This window comes from Quercus suber, unplaced genomic scaffold (genome assembly GCF_002906115.3).
Source record: "Quercus suber isolate HL8 unplaced genomic scaffold, Cork oak 2.0 scaffold_763, whole genome shotgun sequence".
In the NCBI taxonomy this organism is placed as follows: Eukaryota; Viridiplantae; Streptophyta; class Magnoliopsida; order Fagales; family Fagaceae; genus Quercus; species Quercus suber.
In genome coordinates, this window is record NW_027070199.1 from 218,458 (window position 1) to 242,191 (window position 23,734).

General features: G+C 33.2%; 2 protein-coding genes and 1 pseudogene across 19 annotated transcripts; 1 reads left to right on the forward strand and 2 right to left on the reverse strand.

Annotated features, from left to right (window-relative positions):
• Window positions 1-24: 24 nt before the first annotated feature.
• LOC112017955 (putative disease resistance protein RGA4) lies at window positions 25-9,172 on the forward strand. 18 transcript variants are annotated; one of them, XM_065766973.1, is made up of 11 exons: window positions 25-1,295; window positions 2,109-2,233; window positions 3,158-3,257; window positions 3,449-3,585; window positions 4,100-4,204; window positions 4,527-4,848; window positions 5,945-6,039; window positions 7,154-7,241; window positions 7,794-7,897; window positions 8,363-8,473; window positions 8,598-9,172. In XM_065766973.1, exon 1 carries the CDS (start codon window positions 57-59, stop codon window positions 1,179-1,181), a length of 1,125 nt encoding a protein of 374 aa, XP_065623045.1. In that variant the 5' UTR covers window positions 25-56; the 3' UTR covers window positions 1,182-1,295; window positions 2,109-2,233; window positions 3,158-3,257; window positions 3,449-3,585; window positions 4,100-4,204; window positions 4,527-4,848; window positions 5,945-6,039; window positions 7,154-7,241; window positions 7,794-7,897; window positions 8,363-8,473; window positions 8,598-9,172. The 18 variants fall into 18 exon arrangements, with proteins under 18 accessions (XP_065623045.1, XP_065623049.1, XP_065623046.1 ...); XM_065766977.1 differs by having other exon boundaries at window positions 8,363-8,467; XM_065766974.1 differs by lacking the exon at window positions 7,794-7,897 and adding an exon at window positions 4,871-5,028 and having other exon boundaries at window positions 4,527-4,724.
• Window positions 9,173-11,200: 2,028 nt separating this feature from the next.
• LOC112017943 (stress-response A/B barrel domain-containing protein HS1) lies at window positions 11,201-13,001 on the reverse strand. Its single transcript, XM_024050399.2, has 2 exons — window positions 12,631-13,001; window positions 11,201-11,591 (listed from the first exon to the last, which is right to left on the reverse strand). Exons 1-2 carry the CDS (start codon window positions 12,768-12,770, stop codon window positions 11,390-11,392), a joined length of 342 nt encoding a protein of 113 aa, XP_023906167.2. The 5' UTR covers window positions 12,771-13,001; the 3' UTR covers window positions 11,201-11,389.
• Window positions 13,002-17,978: 4,977 nt separating this feature from the next.
• Window positions 17,979-23,734, reverse strand: part of LOC112017979 (uncharacterized) — an 8,402-nt pseudogene continuing 2,646 nt past the window's right edge.

The window sequence follows — 23,734 nt, forward strand, 5'->3', positions numbered from 1 at the left end:
AAGTTATTAAAGGCCTCCACCACACCAAAATCTTAAATTTTTGTCTGTGATTGGGTATGGGGGTGTGCAGATTTTCAAGTTGGCTTTCTTTGCTCACAAATCTGGTTGATTTAACTTTAGGTTTTTGTAAGAGATGTCGACAACTTCCACGGTTGTCTCAACTCCACTCTCTGAAACGTCTATGTCTTAAGTATATGTATGATTTGGAGTACATATCAGAAGGTGATATAAACGAGGAGGAGTACATATCCTTCTTCCCATCGCTAGAGTCAATTTCTATTGAGCTTTGCCGTAATCTGAAGGGATGGTGGAGGAGCACATCAACAACAGATCACCAACAACATCCGCATCACCAGTCACTGCCTTCATTCCATCATCTTTCTGAGTTATATATTGAGGATTGCCCTAATCTAACTTCCCTTCCTCCGTTTCCGTATCTTGAAGAAAGTCTAATTTTGGATAGAGTCAGTTTGAAAGCTTTACAACCGACAATAGCGATGACTTCTTCGCTTCCTTCTTCCTCCTCTTTCTTGTCCTCTCCTTTCTCCAAATTAAAGTCTATGACTTTAAAATCTATAAAGGATACAGAGGCTCTACCAGATGATTGGATGTCAACCCTGAGTTCTCTCAAGCAACTCGGCATAGGAGGAGGCCCTAAGCTGAAATCTCTATCTCTAGCCGTGCCCCATCTCACCTCACTCGAGAGCTTGGCGATTAGTGATTGTGAGCTGTTTGATTCGATTAGTGACAAGGGTGATGATGGCACCGAATGGCAGAATCTTAAATGCCTCAGTTCTCTGTATTACAACAGCGTTCCGAATTTGAAGTCTATTCCTTCCGGGCTTCAACATGTTACTGCTCTGCGAAGTCTTGCGATTTATGATTGTCCCAATTTTACGATTTTCCCGGAGCTCGCCTCAGTTGTATACCTTCAAATTTCAAGGTGCCCCAACCTAACATCAATTCCCGATGGGATTAGTAATCTCACGTCCCTCGAAGAACTTTACATTTACGATTGTCCAAATCTCAAATCACTTCCTGATGAGATGCTTTCTCTCAAGTCTTTACAAAAGCTAACAATTGAAAGTTGTCCTGACTTAGAGAAAAGATGTGAAAAGGGAATTGGGGAAGATTGGTTCAAAATCGCTCATGTCCCTGTTATCAAATTTCGGAGGTGGTGATTTTATATGCTGAAAAAATGTGAACCAGTCCATTTTTCAGTCAGTTCCTCTTGGCCTACCTCAAGCACACTGGCCCTCTCAGCCTCGACCATGCTACTCGCAACATAACCTCTGGTATGTCTTCTGCAATAGCTGAGCTTGGTAGCTCTTCACTTTTTACTCTCTTTTTTTTTTATTTTAATTTCTTAATTATCTTATATAATTTATGTATGGTTGCTGAGAAAACATAGTAAATTTTTGGGAATTCTATTCTTTTTATTTTGTTGATTTCCAAAAAATAAAGAAATTTTTAAATATCTTTTTTTTTTTTGGGGTGGATTTCCAAAATATTAGAACAATAAATATACTCAACCATGATATATAATTGTATTGGGTTTACATTTTCTAACAATGAAAAATCCAAGATTGATTTGAAAGAAACCAAACTGTTGGACATTGTTTAAAAGTTTTGCTTTTGGTTATTTTTTCAACAAGAAATATTTGGCCAACCCCAATATCATCCATGAACAAGTGCTCTTAACAGTTGTTCACTCTCTTCTTCTTTTTTGGAATGCAACTCTCTTTCTTAGTTTATTGGGTTTTAATTTATGCCTTTTGCAAAAACTGATTTTTTATTTTGATTCATGCAATGAGGAGCCAAGGATTCCATTGTTATATAATGGCCATACTAAGAGTTTTGTTAAGAAAGGTTAAAGTGTGATGCTCTGTTTTGTTGTGAAGAAATTTTGCCTCAATATTAAAGCTCTACGAAATTTGCATTGCATTCCTAGGATGCCAATAGTGATGCACTGAAACAGAATTTAATGTTTTTTATTTTTCGTTGTTATTGAAATATTGTTATCCTTTTTGTCATTGCATAATCCTGCTCCTTTGTAATTTGTTTACATGAATGGCCTTAAAATGAATATGCCTTTTGTTTATCAACAGATTTAATGGGATTAATCATCAAGTGAGTGTGGATCATCTAAAGAATTTGAAGATTTTTGTGGAAAATATGGCAAAGGATCTATTCCTTGGATACTTTGAGGATTTCAGAAACTGATCTAGCTCAGGTACTTGGTTAGAGTCACCAATAATCAAAGGTTATTGAGTAATTTGGAGTAGTGTTCCAGTGGGATCTCTGATTTTTGGCATTTAACACTATGGCGATATTGAGTTAATCAATTTTCTTCCAAATAAAAGAAAAAAGCTTAATAAATATCACAAAGTCACTAATGGGGAAGAGGGGACGGTCCACCTAAAAAAGTTCATGTCCTATAGTTGATAGGGCCTGAACTTGGTTCATCTTCTATGTTTCTAGATAAATGTAGATTAATTATGAATCCTAATCTTTTGTAGTGATTGAAATGCTACGTTCTTAACTCTTCTTCTTTGTTCTCTGTGTTTTTTGATGATCTCCCAGTTTATTTGATCTTAGATGGAAAACAAATTGGAAGCATGAAACAAAACTAGGGATAAATATCTGAGCCTATAGAGAACCTTTTGGGCAAGTGCAGCAAGTGAACAGCTCGGCCAATTATCTTGTTTTTGTGTTCCTTTTTCCCTCAAGGGGAAAAAAGGGGGGTGGGAGACGCATAAATCCTTCACTTGTTTCTTTGTTCTAAGCATCTGTACCTTGGTATAAATGATAAGACTGCACTTTTGGGTTTGCAGAGTTGATTTTAAATAAACAAATTGAAATTTGGCACTTGGAGATGTTGGAATAGATTTATGGTGAATAATCATTATTCAGTAGGATGATCTAGTCCAACCCAACAACAAAGCCGTAGTCCTAAAAACTGGATTAATATTAAATGCATTTCAGAATATGATCTGCTCCCAAACTTATCAGCAAAAAAAAGAAAAAAAAAAGACCCAAAGATATGATCTGCTCCAAAGTTTATATAGGTCCATATATCTCTGTCAAAATTCAATCCTCTTGTTCCCCTTCAATTAAGAGCATAGTGATTATTTTAATCATTTGATTCTGCGTGCAGAATAGAGGCAGGCTTGGAATATAAAAACTGCAGAGAGTTGGTTGTTTATCCAAAGCAAGTTGGTATTGCAATTATCAAGCCACAACTGAAAAATTAAGTGGTAAATCATTTAAGTTTCATATATGGTTATTTATTTATGTACTCGAACTTATGTTTCGTAGTATGGCATGGAAAAAGACCACAGCTTGGTGTTAACCCCCCTGTTTCTTTATATTCATGCATCTCCTTTCTAAGTTCCCTGTGATTGTTAGATACTACTCTCTCTCTTTTCATTCCTCATTTTCGTTTTAGGTATGGTGTTTTTCTAAGTTATAGGAGTCTGTATGCCAGAGCTTTGAATACTTAAACAAACAAGATTTCAGTAGTTTATATGTCTTCCAACCATGCTGGTAAAAACGAATATGCAGCAACCAGCAAAAAGTAAATTGGTAAGTATCTCATTCTCATCTTTATTATACCTTACCACATAGATTAGGCTAAAAGGTTCAATTGTTGGAAATTTAATTGTAAGATGGTAAAAACACTTATTTTCCTCTCTTTTCCCTTTTTTTTAAAATTTTTAATTTATTATTAAAATTTAATTTTGATAGGCTGGAATGGATGAAGATGATGGTTTGGTGGTAGCAATCCGATTACTACATAGTTGTAGATATAGCTTAATATCTCATTCCTTGTGAAGCATTAGTTTATGTTCATGTCAAAATATTGGAAATGTTTACTCTTTCCTATGTACATAAGCAGGACTCAGAAAGCATCCCTTTGAAATGGGAGGAAGAGTGGAGATAGGATTCAAACTTAAGAACACATATTTTGATGCTATGATAAACTACCAGTTGTCCCAAAAGCTTAAACTGATGGGAAATTTTTCCTATGTTAACCATCATGGTAACAATTATAATGTAGAGTTTGTCTTGACTAAACCAGGTAACTCAACTTTTACAGGTTACATGACAAAAATATTTTCTCTTAAAGCTATGAAGATGCTGCATCAACACTCAACAGTCAGTGCAGGGCTTGTGTTTTTGTGTAGTAGAGTGGAAAAAAAAAGTAAGATTAGATATTGATTAAAGTATTATGTCTACTTTTGGCTTTTTTTAGGATGAACGCTTTGACATAAGGGAAATTGTTGTTGCACACCGTGGAGTGCACACTCCATACACATAACACTATGGAAATCATGTGTTCAAAACACAATTTCTCACTTAAATTGTGAAATCATGTTTTGAATCCACGATTTCAGTTGATGTGGCATGCACACATCATATACACTGGCATGTAATTAACAACGCTCTTGACATAATATGCAACTTGACATTACTACTTTTACAATCTGGGATGCTACTAACTTTTAGGTCACGCATTGGAACAGATGATGCCAACAGGTTCTTTGACTTCGGTATTACTGGCCCACCGGAGTTTTCCTTGGCTATTAACGGTCTTGCAATCCCCTGACTTAGAATTAATGTGGATTACCAAAGAAAGAAAGTGTAGCACTAAGACAGGGAGGAAACTTCTGAAGTTAGTCTGGATGCACTAGCAACAAAGGGAAATCAAATTACAAAATGATGTAAGCAATCTTTTTCCGACTGGGAATGTCACCAACAGCAATCCTCTACTGTTGATTTTTGTCATTTCATGATGAACTGAACTGCATTCCAGTATTGCAATTCCATGTTTCAAGGTCTTGTAAGGTAGATCATGATCATTTCACAGGTTGCTTTTGGCATTTTTGGGTAAATCCACTAGGATGATGTCTTGGTACTTGAATTAATGATGAGGAAGATTTGGCCAGTGAGCTCTAACTCAACGGGCACCTCTTCCCCTTATAAGTGCTAGGTGGAGGGATGGGTCTTGGGTTCAAGACCCTTCAGGTGGGTGTGTAACTTACTAGTGAAAAATATGATGAAGAAAATTTGGAAGCTCAATACATGGATGCCAATTTTTGTGATTCAATTTCCATTGCAAGGGATTTTTTTTTTTTTTTGATATACTTATTAGAATTCGGCAGTTTTTTTTTTTTAAAATGCAATTCATAGCCACTTCTCCTGGCTGCATGTGAAAATTTTTCTATTCTGTGGTACTGTGTTCTGTCTACTTACCTTTTACCATTTAGCTGCACCTATTGAACCAATTCCCTACCTGCCTTTGACATTCCAATGTCTCCATATGATTAAAATTCTCTAAACTATTTTTGCATTGTCTTTATAGTGGGTATATATATCTATTTTTAATGCAAAATTTGTGTTTCTTTGCATTATTGAAATGAAAATAGCATATAAAAATTTCCCATTAACTTTCATTTTATTCATCCTTTAGATTTTGGTCATATTATGACACTTTTTTTTTTCTAGAAGAAGGCACAGTTTAGGGCACTGCTTGAATGAATTCAGTCTTTTGCCTTGCCAATGACCATCTGTTGTGGCTTCCAGAATTCTAGATCTTGTTGATAATTAATGATATGTAATTGTTAGATAATAGTCTTTATAAAGAGTATAGCTACTATCATCATCATTTGAATATGCCATGGATGCTTGACCTAACTGATAACTAGTGTGTGTGTGTGTGTGTGTGTGTTTTGGTATAATGTGAATCCAAAAATATCCTCAGTTCCCATTCATATGCCACCACATCAAAGAATACTAAAAATTTTGTAAGAACAATGTTGTGATACTTTACTATCTACTCTCAACTTTGTGACGTGGTCTTCTCTTGATTCATGGCATGTTGGCATGTTTTTGTTTTCCAGCCCTTGGAAGAGATTCACATTCATTCTTCCTTTTTTTTCAGGTAGGATGATTTTATCAGAAATTTGATTCTATATGCTGGGAAGCAGGAGCCAGTTAGCCACAGGAGCATTGAATACTAGGTGGACGTGTTTGAGAGTGTGTTTCTTCTTACTACACTAGTAATAAAAATATTTAGAGACTAGTAAAAAGCCGTATCTCATTTCTTCTTACTTCATGTGTTTTGAAATTGTTTTTGCCAGTTGGTAGAAATATTACTGTTTTGGTGTTTCCTCTCTTTTCTTTTCTAATTTATTTCGCAAACTTATGTTTGATGGGATGGAATGGATGAAGATTGTAGCTTGGTGTTAGCAATTAGAGAGCTGCCTAGTTTCTGTGTTGCTTAATTTCTGAAGACTGATCGTTTGACTTTTCAATGACTCCTTGTGAAGCATCAGCTTTATGTTCATGTAAAAATATTACTGATGATTTTTATGCAAGCTATTTATATGCTTTTGAAATTGTCACTATTTTGTACATATGAGTACTCAAAAAGACAAAAACCATCCTTTAGAAATTGCATAACAAAAGAACTGTCAAGGGAAATATTTTAGTGGGTCAAATTTTGTCAATTACAACAGGATTGGATGTTCCAGTGCTTGTAGCCTTTTCTTCTTCATAAGTCTAGAAATGGATATTCTTAAGTTGGTGAGAATGCCATCAGTTCATGCACTAACAATATGAGTGAGTAGTACAACTTACTAAAAAAATTAATTGATTATCATTTTCATGATTTACATTAGACTTAGCTGTTGGAGCAGGAAAAAAAAAGAATGTTTTTCCTAAGAGATAATGGTTTGTTTCTTCAGTAGTTTTTCTTAGTAAGCATTTAATGCCTTCTTTCTGTTAAGCAGTCTCACATTCTTGGGGGAACTTAGCATACCATATAAGTTTTTTTTTTTTTTTTTTCTTTTCTCTTTTTCCTTTTTCCTGTTTTTTTGGGTGATTAGTACATAGCATACCATATAGTTTTAATTCCACCCAAGGACAATTTAATTATATGAAATCTCTGAAATATTATATGAATCCAACATCTTCTGTTATGAAGCATACAAATTCGCAAGTTGTTAAAAAACTTTCTGATTGAATGCTATAAAACCAATAACTATAGAATGGAGAAAATTATGATATTTTTTCAAATTATTTATGCTGCAAAGAAAATATTAAATGAATTCATGATACTTATTAGGCTTTTTCATCTAAAAATAATTAGTGACTCATATTGGACTGACTAGCTGTTGCTGCGGGGCAAAAAGTGTGACTTTCCATATCAGAGGACTTCTAAGACTTCCATGATAAAGGTTCTTTTCTTAGATATGCATTTGAACTTTCATCTTTGAAGTAGCCTAACATTCTTGGAGTTAATTAGCATATTATAAAGTTATAATCAAGCGATGGACAGCTGACTACATGAAATATTTAAAATAACATATGAATTGAGAATCTTCTGTTCTCAAGCATAGAAATTCATGAGTTGTCAACAATCTTTCAAATTGAGTCCAATGTAACAGTAGCAATTGAATGGAGGAAAAAATGACCACTTTTATAACAATTTGGGTCCCAAAGAGAAAATTTATTTTCAATGTCCAAATGCTAATTAGACCTGCTGCAATATCTTTGTATTAATTTTATGATTATGTCAACTTTTGCTGTTAGTGGAGCTCGTTTTCTTGGTGACTTTGGATGTGAACACAAATCCCCTGCAGTTTTATTCCATTTACCAACTAATTAACATGAATACTTTTCGATGCAGAAATTTTTTTTTAAGGTGAAGTGAGGCCCATTCTCAATTCCAATGTATGAAATTCCTAGTTTTCTACTTGAACTTTTGCATCAATAATTCTTCATTGTAGATACTGCGGAATATTACTTTGGTTGCTCTCTCCGAATTCTAGGATTGAGAACATGTTAAATCAATCCCTGCACTCACTAACATTAGGGAATGCAAGCTTTGTGTGTTATTGATGTACAATGTTTTTCATTGTTGTTGTTCTTGCTCGTATGGTTTTCAAAGTTTTTGTTAAGAACTTATCATTTGAAGTGTTTATGTTAACTTCAATTCATTTGGTTTAATGTCTCCTGGGTGATTGAAACATTATATTCTAAATCCCATTATAGCAAAAATGTCTTTACACATGTAACGATGAAACCTTAAAATCTGCATACATTATATAATTAATGGAACATAGAAAATTTACCAATGGTACATTTCAGTCCATTTTCTTGTTTCATAATTCATTTCATCTCTTGACCTTACTGAATAGGTTTTTTCAGTTATACACTTATTATGTCAAGATGGCAACATATACAATACGGATTTGTTCAAACAAACAATTTCATTTGTCATTGATCAAGAAATTGTAAGCACAGATTATAATGTGGAATTTTGTCCTAACTAAGCCAGGTGACTCACTTTTCACAGGTTACAGGACAAATGAAACCAATATCATCTCTTAAAAATGTGAAGTTGATGCATCAACCATTTGAGTAGGGCTTGTGCTTTTGTGCAATAGAGTGGCACTAAAATGTAGGGGTAAATATTGATTAAATAACTGTCTTTTTTTTTCTAATAATAACTGTCTACTTTTGGTTTCATTTAGGATGACTGTTGTGCTATATTATGCACCCTATCTCATGACTACTTTTATTTCCCGCAGTCCAAGAATGCAGACATCACATGTTGGAGTAGATGATGCAACCAGTTGCTCTGACTTCATTATTACTAGCCCAGAGGAATTTCATTTGTTATCAGGGTCTTGCAATTCTCTCCCTGCTTTACAAGAAATGTGGATTACCAAAGAGACAAAGTGTTACATTGGTTGAATTAGTTCCATTTATACACGTTCAACACCAAACCAAATTTGGTGATTGCTTATTAGTAGGATTTGAAGATATCAATGGCAACAAATAAATAGGCTTTGCACTTGTATATATAGCTAGTCGTGCTTAGTTCTTTAAAATGCACAACTTTGGTCTTTTGCAGATCGGGTTTAGACTTTAGAGAATTTGAAAATTCTTGTTTGCTAGTTGTGGTGAGAGAGCGTTCTTTGGGTGTATTTGGGGCTTGGGTTTTGTGAGAGTGTTTTTGTGTCACTTTTGTAATCTCCTTATTTTTTTTAGTGAAACTTTCTCTGGTGCTGCCCGTGGATGTAGGCCTAAGGCCGAACCACGTAAATCTGTGTGTTCTCTATGTGATTGTTTCTGCTATTTTTCTACTTTTATTTCAAACAAACCCTCATTTTTTTTTTGCTTCACTCATAACCAAAAAATAATAATACTAAAAATAAATCAAGGCTTCTGCTATCTCAACATAAAGTATAATACTAAGACAGGAATGGAATTTCAAAATTTAGTTTGGAATCTATGCACTAGAGATAAAGGGTATTTAAGATGACAATGATTTATGGTGCCCATAGATATCTTGTTGGTTAAAATAAAAGTAAATGGTTGTAAGCCCAACTATCCAAAGTAAGTGCGATTAGCCCTCAATTTTCTTTAAAATACCTTTAAAATACTTAAAATAAATCCTAAAATCTGATTAAATAAATTATTATTAATCACTTTATTAATAATTTTGCGTTAAAAACAAGTTTAATCACTATTATTACTAGTAGTTAAATTATTAATTAATTATTATTAATTAATATGCTTAATAATTTTACTTAACGAATTTACCTAACCTAAATTTAGTAGTTAAGTAAAGAAAACTATAGTTTAATTAGTAGACACTAGAAATAAGAGATAGATAAGGATATCTTACTAAAGAATTTTTTATTAAAAAAGAAATCCGAAATACTACAGGTACAAGCTACTTCCACCTAGATCTTTTTTTTTGTGATCATCAACTATCAGTCATTTCCAGCCAAATCAAGTGGATTCTTTTTTTTCAAATATCTTACAATGTTAAAAGTGGTTGATGTTTTAGTTTGATTATAAAGAGTTGTTCTCAAGATACAGATGTCATAGGTTAAAACTTTCTTAAAAAGAAAGAAAAATCTTACAATGTTTGAATTTGTAAAAATTGGTTCAGATAACGTTAATGATGGTGTAATATCTTAAAGGATCCCACTTACTACAACTTGTGTTTCCTTTAGTGTACCCTCTGGAGCCTATTACATAGTGAATCCTAGCATTAGTTTTCTATTTGAGTTTCACTGTTCACAGAAAAATTAGGATGAGAAGCTGAATGAATTAGTGTTTGCAGGAAAATACCATGACCTTGAGTTGTGGGGTAAAGCAGCGCTTCAACTGCAGTTCAAAAAGAAAGGAGGCCTAAGGCCCGACATTCACATTGTGTTTAGTATGCTTTTGATGCAAGTTGGAGGAATAAAACATATAGCTTCCTTCTTCTGAACTTAGTGGCTATAACTTTCATGCTTTCTCTTTTGGTTTGGTTATTTGAATATGGCTATAAAACACAAAAGCCTTGTGATCTTGCTTTTGTTTTTGGAGAAAGAATTATAAAATACAAAAACTCTATGAGTAAATTCTTGATGATTTAAGATTGCTTTTTCTTTGCATGATTATATAAAGTAAATAAGGAAAAGTAATAATGGTAACTTAGGGGATTGCGTCGTCTGCCACACCAAAAAAAAAGGAAAAAAAGAAAGAAGTTTGTGGGGGTGGAGCTTATATAATTTACCAAGTTTTAGATAAACATACCTTTCTATCACAATTTTCTCAAATTACATTACTTCATTCATCTTAATTGCAGAATTGAATATAAATCCATGTTTTATCTCTGTTCTTTTATTTTTTTCTAAGCCAAGTTTACCATTTGCAATTTAAGTGACAAGGAAAAAAAAGATACGCTGCATTCTAACAATTCCAACATAGGAAGCATACAATGAAATGGGTTGTCTTTTATGATTTTGAAAGCAGTCCGATGCATTTCCCTCTTTTCAATTTTTTTTTTTAATTTAAAAAACACTAATTATTTGCACTAAAGAACCAATGTGATGTTAGAAATTTAAGATCTAAGGTGATGGATAAGTACCATTTAGCTTATAAAAAGGTTTAATTTCTTCAACATCCCTCTTCACAAACATTTTTTTTTTAAAAGTTGCTTCCAGTTCAACATTTGCAGCTATGCCATCTTATTGACGACTTCAGATTTCTAGCCAAGAAAATAGGTAAAAACACATTTGAAAAGGATTCCTGACCATCCAGTGGTATTTATGACATTGTACATTACACTATAATTATTAAACAACCCAATAGCTTCATATTATAATTAAAAAAAAAATGTAAGGGCTAAAGAGAAGCAAATATTCAGCATAAATGCAATTATAATAAACAAAGACATTAACCTCAAAATGAGTAACAGTTACACACATAGATACGAAAAAAATTCATTGAAAGATACTTAGATAAATTCAAATAAAATCATCACCATCAGTTTTTCATTTTTATTGAGATATTGTGAAGTAGGAATTTTAGATGACTGCTATCAGCCTTCCAATCCAAAATTAAGAGTAGTGGGTTTGTAGTCAATCACCATGTACTTCTCCACATGAGGCAGGAGCGCCTTTGCATATTCAACATGAGCAGGATGAGCAATATACTCTGCAACACCCTCCATACTCTCAAAAGTGGATTCTAAGACATGAGTGAAACCTTGATTTTTGTTCCCAGCACTTACATCCTTGCCCCTGTTAATCACATAACATGACCAAAAATCATTTACATAAATGAAGTCTGTTCAAGGTCATAAACCAGTGTTTCGGTTATCAAAGTTCACTAAAAATTCTCAATCCTAGAAATGACCAATACCAAGCACCAAGTAGGACATGCAAAGAAAGCTTTCACCTAAATGACCCTTTAGCAACATATGGAAAATGACTTGAATAAACAGTTAAAGGAGAGAGATTTAAAAAATAATAATAATCTGTAGTTTAAGATGTATACTAGATCATTTGACAAGGTAATATATCAAACTTGGCTTCACTCTGAAACTGTTCTCTTTCTCCTGATTCTTTTTTCTACCCGAGTAAAAATGCTTCTGAGCTAATTATGGATTTATAGCATATTTAAATCATGTAAATTTATTGATAAAATGGAGGATTAAATATTTGAACATTGTTCCCCTAGGCTTTAATGTGGACAATTTGGAGAAAGAGGAATTCTAGAACCCTTGATGGTGTTGTGCATCCTTGGCTTGAAATTATGTCCTCTTTTTTGAAATATTGTATGACTGGATGACAATTTTAGGCAATTTACAGTCTATGTTTTTCTTTGGTCTTTATAGATCTTCTAGATTTGAGATTGTAATTCTTTTGAGTAACTTCAATACGCTCCATACGTGTATGAGTTGTACATCTTTTATCTGTGAAAAAATTGAGGATTTAGTTGAGTATATCACATGCAAGTGGCAGATTCTCACTACCCTCTTTATCCAAAGTCAACCTCATCTGCTTTGATACAATATCTTACTATTCAGAAAGGCATGCATCTCTGAATCTCTTATACATATTCTCAAGTTGCATAACAAGAGTGAGATCAGAGCCTTACAGATGTTTAAAAGATCCATAATAACACAAACAAGCTTTTTTAGTTCTTGAAAGCATGAGAGATGTCAATAAATAACTTCCCTTCTTAGACATGTTTTAACCTATTTGTACATATTTTGTTCTTAACTTAGCATATTTTGTAAAAGAAACAAACAATAATGATGACAAGAAAAATGGTTACCAATGGAAAGACTTCAAGGGCTCAATAAGGTTGACAAGATTGGCCATTTCTCTGATGAGATGGTCAATTTGGTTAGGTGTAGTTCCATCCTTGAACTTTGCTACAAATATGTGTTTCACAACTCCCTTTGCTTCCTCCATGTTGTCTTCTTTCTTTCTCTCAAAAGTATACTTTGAATTAGTGATTTACTTCTTTTTAGTCTTCTTCTCCCACTAATGTTTGGCCACTAACCCTTTTATGCACAATGCCACTCTCCTGCTTTATATTTGCAACCAACCATATTGTTCAACCAATCCCAATTAAATGAGGCCCTTTCATTTTCAACACCTTCTTCAACTCTTGGCTTGTAGTAAAACTTTGCAACACGACGTTGCATCTACTATTTACGCTAAAGTTATCTTGTTATGAAATGCGCTTGAGGTTTCTAATAATGGACCTCATGTTCTCATCCATTCCCTCCCTAACAAAAAGGGAAATAATTCTTAAGGCCCTATGGAAGTTGTCCCATATTGCCTAGGAAGCAGTTGAATAATAGCTTTATTGAGTCCTGTTATTATCTTTCAATTTACTTGGCTAAAAATGAAGACTTTCTTTTTTTCTTTTTTTTTTTTTTGGTAAGCAAAATGAAGACATTAGACATTCTTTGTTGAAGTTGAGAGAACAAACACATGGGCAGGTGCATCTTCATTAATGTCATGGTTAGTATATGCCCTGATCAAATTAATACTTCCTAATTTTATAGGCAAGAAAGAAGGATTTCTCCATGCTGCAATTACTTGTTCAATGCATCAAATAATTAGAGGAAGAGTGAAAAGCTCCTTTTCCTAAAAGCCAATACAGCACCCCACCCCCCCCCCCCCCCCCCCACAACACCTAAAAAGAAGATCTTTAACACACTTATTAACAATCTTAAATTCCTACCTTTAGAAAGCAAAAGCAAATAAAAGAACATTATGTTCTAGGGACACAACGTTTTTCACAACAGCTATTATAGCTTGTTGTGATTAGTGCATAATAAAAATGTTGTTAGTAGTAAACCCAAGTGGAAGCAACACCAATCACAGCAAACATCTCAGCCGTTGTGAAAATTTGTGTAGCTAACATTACTCCATGTAGCTGGAATACAATGAAAAACAGAAGCATAGTTAAGAGACTGGACAGATCTGGCAGTCAAATGAAACAACCACATCTGCTTCAACATGAAGAGAGAAATACATGTAACTGAAATAAATTTCACCACCATCAATTCAAACAACCAATCGTACCATGGCTTTATTACATGGGCTTCTATCAAAAACAGGCTGTCAGATCTGGACAACTCCAGTACTACGGTTATGCTGGCAACATTGTCTGCATTTATCAAAAGCTGCAGCCTATAGTTGGGACCATCCATGTTATCATGCTCGAAATTCTCAAGAAAATTATAGGTCCAGATTGCTTCAACTAAGATTGCTGTACAGTCAAGATGAAAGGAATTCAGAGAATTCTCAAGAAAACTATAGGTCCAGATTGCTCCAACTAAGATTGTTGCACAGTCAAGATGAAAGGAATTCAGATTCCTGAGTGCATATTAAGGGTGAAAGAGATGAGAACTAAATCTTTAATTCTATGATTGCTGATATTAGAAATTAGAATCTGCATAGATAGCTTAGTTCAATTTTCTTGCTTTTGTTAAATGTTTTCTAATTTTACCACTTCTAGTGCAGATGCTAGTTCATGTTCTACTGCCTAAACTTAATTAAACCAAAAGAACAAAAAAGAAAGTTCATCACCATCTCATTCTATTAAAGTTGCACAAATGTTGATCAATATAACAAACTTAAACCGGTAATTATTCTACCCAAAGATGGTGAAGCAGGATTGTACACCTTACATGAGTACTACCCCTCTTGTGATCCATAACAATAAGTCTAAAGACACAATTTTTCTCACAAATTTTTCACAATTGTTGAGGTGGCAAGTTATGAATGATAGATAATAAAGTGGTGTTTCTAATGCGCCAAAATTAATACTAACTAGCCGCGAACCCGCGCGTTGCGCGTGATAATTATTTTTATGATGGTTTTATTAAAAAAAAATTTACAATTTAAACTAATCTAATAATGAGTAATGTATTTCGTAATTATATTTTTATTTATTATAAGAACAATCATAAATGTAATATAGGATCAATCCAAAACACCAAAAAAACATAAACTAAAAAAAATTAATAAAACTTAACAATGATTAATTGAACCACTATTAGGATAAAATTTTGTTTTTGATAATCTATTAAGGTTATTTTCTTTGTAGAAATTATAATTTCGGCCGCTCAAAATATATTATGAAATAAACAATTATTAGCAAAATCTAAGAATTAAATTTCTATACATGCATTGTTATAAAATAATAATAATTAAAATAAAATTGCAAAAGTTAAAATTTGTCACCTATCCAATTATTTTTGTTTGGCTAACCTTTGCTTTTCTTTAAATAAATGGCATTATAAAGTACTTCTAGTGCAAATATTAAGAGTATTTTGTCCACCACAAAGGATTAGAAAATAAACAAAAATTAGTAAAGTCTCATAGTTTAACATCTAAATTGAGCACTATAAAAAATCATGCTATGTAACAGAATAAATACCAAATTATCCTAATCATGCTATGTAATAGAATAATATTATATTTTTATATGCTATATTTAATTCTTTAGAACGCAATAGGATAACATTTAGCATTCAAAGAGAATAAAAAAAAAAAAAAAAAAACAACAACAACAATTTAAAAAACTAAACTAAATCACAATTTAAAAAACTAAACTAAATCACATTAACCCAAAATAGAGTTTCAAAGAATGTAAAAAATTATCAACCTAAAGTAGAGATGCAAGAAAAATAAAAAAAATCCACCAAAAAATTGAGAGAGAGAGAGAGGGAGAGAGAGGGAACCTTTTTTTTTTGTGAGGGAAAACTATGCATATAATACAAGAGATAGTGACAAATTTATATTAAGAATGTGTGAATAAGAAGAGACAAAAATAAAGGAAGATGAAGGGAAAGAGGAAGAATGATATTAATGTAAAGGGTAGTGGGGAGATGAAAAGGTAAAGGAGGGAAAAAGATTGAAGAAGTAGTGGGGAGATGAAATGGTAAGGGAGAGAGAAAGGTTGGAGAAGTGTAAATAAGTAGTGGAAGTAAATAAATAAGTAGTGGGCTGCATTTATAGGGCTGAAAATTGTAAAAATCATTTTAAAATTGTAGGAAAATTATATTTTAAAAAAGAAAAGAAAAAAAAGAATGATGTAGCAGCTGATGTGGCGCAACGTGAGAGCAGCAGCATTAAACGCTACGCTTCAGCTTTTAGTAATATATAGATTTGTCGATTTAATAAGTCTTGATAAATACTGTGAAATGTGTTTGTAGCAATACTCAAGAACTAACAGTGGTGGGTTTGCAGTCAATCACCATATGTTTATCCTCGTGAGGGAGGACACAAAACCATGTTCTCTGCAATACCCTCCACTCCATATTCTCAACGGTGGTGAAGATATAAGTGAAACCTCGATGCTTATTTCCTGCACTCAAATCCTTATTCATGTTCTCATACTTTGTGCATGATTTTATTTGCATTTTTGTCAACCTTGCAACTCTTTTTTCATATCACCCCTCTCTCTCTTCTACACAGAAATCTGAAAGAGAATAAGACAAGTCTATGATGTGCTGTGTACATAGATTTTTGTATCCTAAATTCTATTTACTTAAGATTTTGGAAGTTGATAAAGATATTTTGTTTTTTATTTATTTAATAATTCGATAATTGGAGGGAGGAATTTGAATCTTAGACGTTTCATGGAAAACAACAAAAGTAGTACAAGGGTTAAAGCCAAAAGCCAAAAGCAAAAATAAAACAAAACAACCAAACAAACAAACCGAAAAGACATGCATGGGCTGACTAGATTAACTATATGTAAGCAAATGCGAGGTTGACTATTTGTTAGTGAATGCCTTGAAGAGCTGGTCAACTTAGTCGGGCAAGGCTATCTTTTCTTTTCTTTTTTTCCTTTTTTCTATTTTTATTTTGATAACTCGAAGTTACAACGAAATGGAAGATTTGAACTCTAAATATTTTTGTTAGAAACATTAAGAAGTGTCAACTAGTTGAAGTGTAAGGCTTCTGATCAAACCATCTTTGAAGTTTGTTATTAAAGATTTAATATCACTTATGTGGATTAGGCAAAACTTTAGTCAAATTTAATTAAAGAATTTTTTTTTTACCTAAATCATTTGTTAGTCCCATCTACACTAGATTATCTATTTGTTTAGTACTTTATTAAATACTAATTATTTATTTTATTTTATTCACAAACAAATAGGACGATCAAGATAGGTCACCTAACGACCAAGATCAACCAATCAACGACATAGATCGACCATCCCACAACCATTGCATACTGAGAGAGAGAGAGAGAGAGAGAGAGAGAGAGAGAGAGAGTTATTGCAAAAGAGAAAATGAAAAATCTTGTTACTCACTCGCTATTGCACACTCCATACATACTTCTTTTGAACCCTCTTTTTTTTTTTTTTTTAAGAATTATGTTAAATTATCAATTGTCCCAAAATCTTAAGCTATTAAGAAATAGTGAATTTAATCACTTAAACCATAATTCTAATAGAAATCACGTTTTCAAAAGTGTGTATGATGAGTGTGCAATAGTAAGCGTGTTAATATTATTACCCATAATAAAATATTTGTTTTGTTTAAGCAACAATATTAATTAGTTTGGACCACGCTCTGTAGCTCGAAGTTCTTTTGGATAGCTACAAGCTAATCCAATGCTGTGCCTTTTTAAGTTGGTCAGTAGAATTTTATCTGCACTAGCAGGATAGCTAGTCCATCTTCGAGCTAGTAAAAAGAAAGACTCTCTCTCTCTCTTTCTCTCACAGGTTTCTTAAACCACTCATTCCAACAAGAAGTGGATCTCTCACTGTCCAACCAACTTTCAACTTTAATTGTTCAGCTGACCCCATTTTTACAATTTTCTTGCTATTTTCAGCCTTGGCTTGCTGTGCCACCTAGTAATGTTACATCACTTCACCCTTCAAAACAAAGTTGTCGTAATCAGTGGCGCAATCAACTTTGTCGACACAAACATACAACTATATTCTGTACAGATCTCCCGAATTGTTTTTCATAAAGAACAAATTGATAAGATTACATGATCCACAATAAGATAGGAAAAAGAAATCATTTTATTAAATAGTGATAAATAGTTAAATACCACACACGTTTAGTCCTTTTCAGTAGTTGAGACTAGATAAGAAGAGATCATTTAGCACCTTTAATAAATTCAACCCCTTTTAACAATGCTAAATTGCTAATAGATGAAGTATATTATTCACAGAGTACTCACTAACAAGAGCTAATATTTTTCATGCCACCCATTCCTAATTGGTTACAGTGGACTCCTAAATGTCTGAGTTCCACACAAACAAGTGGCGGCTAAAGCAAAGCTACATCTAAGAATCAAAGCGTATTCAGATACATGTAAAGGGAGAATTGAAGAAAAAAAAATGAAATATGGTAACTTTTTAACTTGTAGAATAAAACCCTGGTTGAATGGGATAAGCTATTGAGAGAATGAATAGCCCAGCCAACAATCCTTCAGTGAGATATCGGCAGTACTACAAGCAACCAAAGAATAAAACTCTCAACTTCTCGGGGCCTTTGGGAAATGAAGAATTTGCCTCTTCATCTTTGACATGGAAGAAAGCCTACGGAAGATAACTACCTGTCTTCATGCTTTTGATCTCTTCTGCTTTTGAGGAACAAAGCGAACCCCTTGTTTGCCAAGCTCCACAGTCTTCACTTTACCATCATCTAGGGTAACAGATAACAACGATGTGCCTTCGATTACATCGGTAACCTCTCCCTTATGCCTGGATAAAAATACAAGGAAATACAATTTAACCCACAATGTACAAACATTGCTCAACAAAGTAATCAACACATTGAAGGATTTATAGCACAAGTTCATCGGAAATAGAGACCTTGAGTTTATATCAGAAAGGCATTAATCATTAATTTATAATGACATTGCAATAAAACAGCAATGAACGCTTCATTTTTCTTTTTCCCCCTTTTTGTGAAGGGGGGGGGTGTGGGGAAGGGGCACAGAATTTGGTGTAAAGAAAGGCTTGGAGAGAAGAACAACTTCAGCTTAAAACACACTGTTCCTCATGGGCTGTGTTTTTCTATATTTTTCCTTCATCATGAATGAAAAACTTACCATGAATTGTCAGATGACTGATGAACTTCAACTCTCTTTCCAATTGCATCTTTACCCAACTTTTTCAGTATCCAATTAGCGTCCATGATCTCATCCATCAAATTGTCTTGATTCAACTGTGTCACATCTTCATCGTCATTAGATAATGTTTTATCCATGAAGGGGGATGGTCTCCTTCTTTTTGACCTTTGGCCCTTGATAGAACTCCTGTCTTCCTCAGGCTGAGGAGAAGTTTGATTTTCAACAGTGGGTTTCTTAAATTTGAACCTCAGCAAAGGTTTGGAATCTTTTGGCAAAGAATGCGAACCAGGTGCCTGACCATAATCATCATTACCTTCATTGTAAGTCTCAGGCCTGCTTTCTGATGTTTTCCCCAGCAATACCTTGCTACCTCTTACTTCACCCAAAGATCCTGCTGCAGCTGCATTTCCTTCATTGTTTCTCTTTCCCAATGAAATTCGTGAAGGCTCTTGAGTACTATTTTCATTTGCATCAGCACTACTCAATCTGCCAAATTTGGGGTTTGAATCAGAAACATCTGATCTAACTTTTCCCAACTTTATCAAATTTCCTTCCTTCCCAGCAACCTTCAAAAGTTTCACTTGGCCAATGCTATCAGTTCTGTCTCCTGCAAATTCATCCATTAATGAGAATCAGAGGTATACTGAGAACTAAGAAGTTGAGGAAGCCAGAAAGAAAAAAAAATAAATAAATAAATCCTACCTTTACCATCTCCAGGTTTAGCAGTGCCAACCTGTCTATCTGCCATAAAATTGTCACTCGTCTTCCACTGGCTTGTACTCACATTGCCTGCTAATGAACATGAAACCATGAGTCATACGCACAGAGGGAGAGAGGGTAATATTTATCATTTGTCAGTCTCTACATAAACAATAAAGTCAAACAAATTATATTAAAAACAAGTATTTTAGGTTCCTTCTTGGTATAATATACGAAACGAAGAAAAAGCTAAACAATAGAACCAAAGAAACAGGAGCATAAAAGAAACAATTTACATAAATGAGATGTTGAAAGTGAAATCTATTACTAAACGAACCTGAAAAAAGGATGGGAGGACAATAAGAACCATAAGACATTTAATGAGTAAATATGGTGAAGAGAATGATGTAGGTCAAGCACTAGGTATATACCATCATTATAGTAGATATTAAACATCAGTTTAAAAGTTATAAAAACGTTTTTTTTTTTTTTTATCGGTTAAATCATTAGAATGCAATAGGCAAAACCACAAAGATTAACTGTTATCAATCATCAGCCAAAAGCTTGTGTCAGGATAGTCTAGACCATCACTGTAAGCCGAGAATGACAGACAATATAGTGTTAAATATATATATATATATATATATATATATATAAATGAGGAAGACAAACTATATAAATAAGGTGCCTCTATTCAAATGAGGACGATAAACTATATAGAACTAAAAAAAGTTTGTTGCAATAACTGCAAATTCTTATTAAAGCACACACAAACAGGAAAACACACTAATCTATCCTCCTCTTTCACCTAATAAGCTCGTAATAATCATCCTCGCCTAATTATAATTGATAATACATAAAAAGGAAAAGTTAAAAATTGTAGGCATACCATTGGAGGTCATCAGATCTTGTTCTCTTTGGAAGCTTGAAGCATCAGACCTAGGAGAGTTGGTTACATTTATTTTTCGAGCACCTAGATTTATAACTAACTTCTTTCCTATCACATTTTTTGACTTGTTAGCATGTTTTCCAGAGTCCTCACCAGTATCTAAAACATGAGGCTTATTACCTTAATTCGAACAACTCTAGCAGCCTTATCTTCGTCACTCACCGTCACCTCATCAACAAACTTGTGTTTCAAAACCGCAGGCTGATTGACCGTGCAAACCCCATCAGTATGATTCAGTGTTCCAGCCACAGAAAATGAATATTTTTCTGGTCTATGGGACTGCTTATCATCATCATTCTTGTCATCATCCACACTGTATCCAAAAGACTGGGTATCGTTATGTCCTTCAAAACTCTCATGCGATTCTGTTTTACCAGTCAAAGGTGCCTCATATACTTTTTTCTTTGCATTCTTCTTATTTGAATATTTCTTTCCATAATCCTTGGCTTTTTTTGGTGACTTCTCAGCTAACCCTTTGAGAGAAAACTTCAAGGACCGGCCAAATTCATTCTTTAATCTCACAGGACCATTTTCTTCATCATCTGAATAAGGTGATATGGAAAATATTTCTTCTTGGGTTGGTAAACCTGCAGCAGCCCTCAAGCTAGCAATTAAATCCCGATCAGCTTCATCTCTTCTCCTCCACAGTTCTTGAATAGCATCCTCAATAGTCAATACCCTGGGCCTGAAATAAAATTTTAGGTACAAAAAAAAACAAGTCAAATTCAGCAACCCCTAAAAAATAGGGACAAAACAAGTGCAAGAACTCTTTTCAACCAAACCTGATAGCGTTCCCCACGACATGTGGGGCATCTATACTGTAGATTTCCATCCACTTGAAACTGCAGATATCTTTCATCACTGCAATACATAATTTCTGGTCATCAGCAATCTATATCAGAAATGTTGGGGGGATAAATACCTTGGAGAGCTTGCTTGAGTAATTAATATAACATATAGAAACACACTTTTAACTCAAAAGCCTAAGCCCAATGAATATGTGCTCAATTATGTTATATTAACCACTCATTTTTTTCATTTTTATTCAATGTAGGACTTCACTCACATGTGTAACCCAACAAGAAAGTTAAGATCTAATTCACCTACTTTAGAACTCAAAGAAAAAAAAAAGGTTTTACTCTTTGAAGGTCAGATAAGTTATTTTGGGAGAGATTTCTAAGGTCAGGGTTCAATATATGCTACTCCTATGCAAGAAACATAAGAGCTAATAAAGACAAGAGAAAATGAGAGATTACATCAAAAATTCTTCACTGATCTGATATGTTCAAGTAATCGTCACATTCTTGTTTGATAGCAGATAAAGGTGCAATATCAGCCCATTTAACTATTGCAAATAAATTTCTCAAAAAAAAAAAAAAAAAACTATTGCAAACAACCCTTTAATTCTTTTTTTTTTTTTTTGCCTGCTTCAGAAGGGTCAAATAATCTACACACACGCACATATATATACATAAATATTTAATAAATAAATAAAAGTAACTTCCTCCAGTTGAACCAAGTTTCAGTTGATTGTTTGTGGTGTTGCATTTCTTGATTTGTTGTAGATTGCTAGGGCTGCCGTTAGCCACTCTCATGCAACTACTAGCAATATCTTTCAATAATAGAAATATTTGTAAAAAAAAAAACTATAACTTCTTCGATAATGTGGCAATAGCCTCCCCTTATGGTAAGTAAACAGCTTCCTTTTTGTTCTTTCCCTAAGCCTTGGCCTTCCCCAAAAGGAGGAAGTCATCTTCCTTCACCAATGTCAGACAGTACTCAAAACCAGCTTATTAATGATTTTTGTAGTGGGCTAGGGTTCAAAAAATTTATTTTAGGGCTTATGATTGTAGAGGATTTGTAGGTTAATTAACCAGACAGGGAAGGAAAGGAAAGCATGAGCCCTGTTAATTGAAGAAAGAATGATGCCCGAATTCAATGGCAGCAGCTGTTCTGATGGCTTTGAGGTTGGATTTAAAGGATTATTTAATGGATAAAAAATTAAAGAACCTTAATTTTATGGGTTTCAACATATATATCATTTCAAGTTGTGAAGAGGGAGGTGCTGTACTTTAAATGTGAACAGTACCAATAAACAGGGCACCAAAGCAGAAAAAGGACTTGGACAAAACTAGCAATTTTCACGCAGATTTCAATTAAACTAGCAATATTCACATAGATTTCAATTACAAAACCTAATAGGGAAGAAGAATTATCATCATCACAAACTTTTATCATGGCAACCAATCTATCTATATATTACTAAAAGTTGAAGCGTAACATTTAATGTTGCTACGCTCCCATTGAGTCACATCAGCAGCCATGTCATTATCAATTTTTTTCCAATTTTTTTATACAATTTTTTAACATTTAAAATGAATTAAAAACTTTATTATATTATAATTAAAATATCATATTTAATTTATCTTATTTTTAATTATTCTTATTTATTATTAAATTTTCAATTCCATTTTAACTTTCCATATCCCCACTACTCTCTACCTTAACTTTCTTTAACCTTTCTCATTCCATTTCAACTTTTCATATCTCCACTACTCTCAATATTAATATTATTCTATCTTTTTATCTTCCTTTATTTTTTACTCTTCTTATTCTTATCTTCATGCTATAAAATTGTCATTCTCCCTCTTATTCCAAGCATAATTTCTATTCTTCCACACACAAAAGCCCCTCTCACTCTCTCTCTCTCTCTATATATATATATATATATTTTTTTTTTTTCCTTCAATTTTTGGTATATATATATATATATTTTTTAATTTTAGTGTAACAGGTTGACTATCAAAACATACTGATGCAGTATTGAAAGTTCCACCAAATTCATCGCAGAAATCAGTTTTAGACAACTAGAAGTCAGTTAGTTTGTTAAAATTGGAATTGATAGGTAATCCAGCTTGATATGATTTAGTTTTATATTTTATGTTGTTATCTTTTTTATTCTCATTGGTTGTTAAATGTTATATTATTGCATTATAAATATAGTATATAAAAATATAATATTATTTTATTACATAGCATAACTAAAATAATATGGTGTTTATTGCTATACATTTCATTTTTATTATTTTATTCTCATCTTATTTTATTCAACATTTAAATTTAACAACATCCTCCATATCATAATTATTTATATTTTGTCTCATTTTT

Excerpts from the sequence above, each read along its gene's own strand:
- LOC112017943 (XM_024050399.2), bottom strand. The coding sequence starts at position 12,770 with ATGGAGGAAGCAAAGGGAGTTGTGAAACACATATTTGTAGCAAAGTTC. Across the intron at positions 11,592-12,630 it reads CCCTTGAAGTCTTTCCATTG|GGGCAAGGATGTAAGTGCTG; the intron begins GTAACCATTTTT and ends TGTGATTAACAG.
- LOC112017955 (XM_065766971.1), top strand. The coding sequence starts at position 57 with ATGGGGGTGTGCAGATTTTCAAGTTGGCTTTCTTTGCTCACAAATCTG.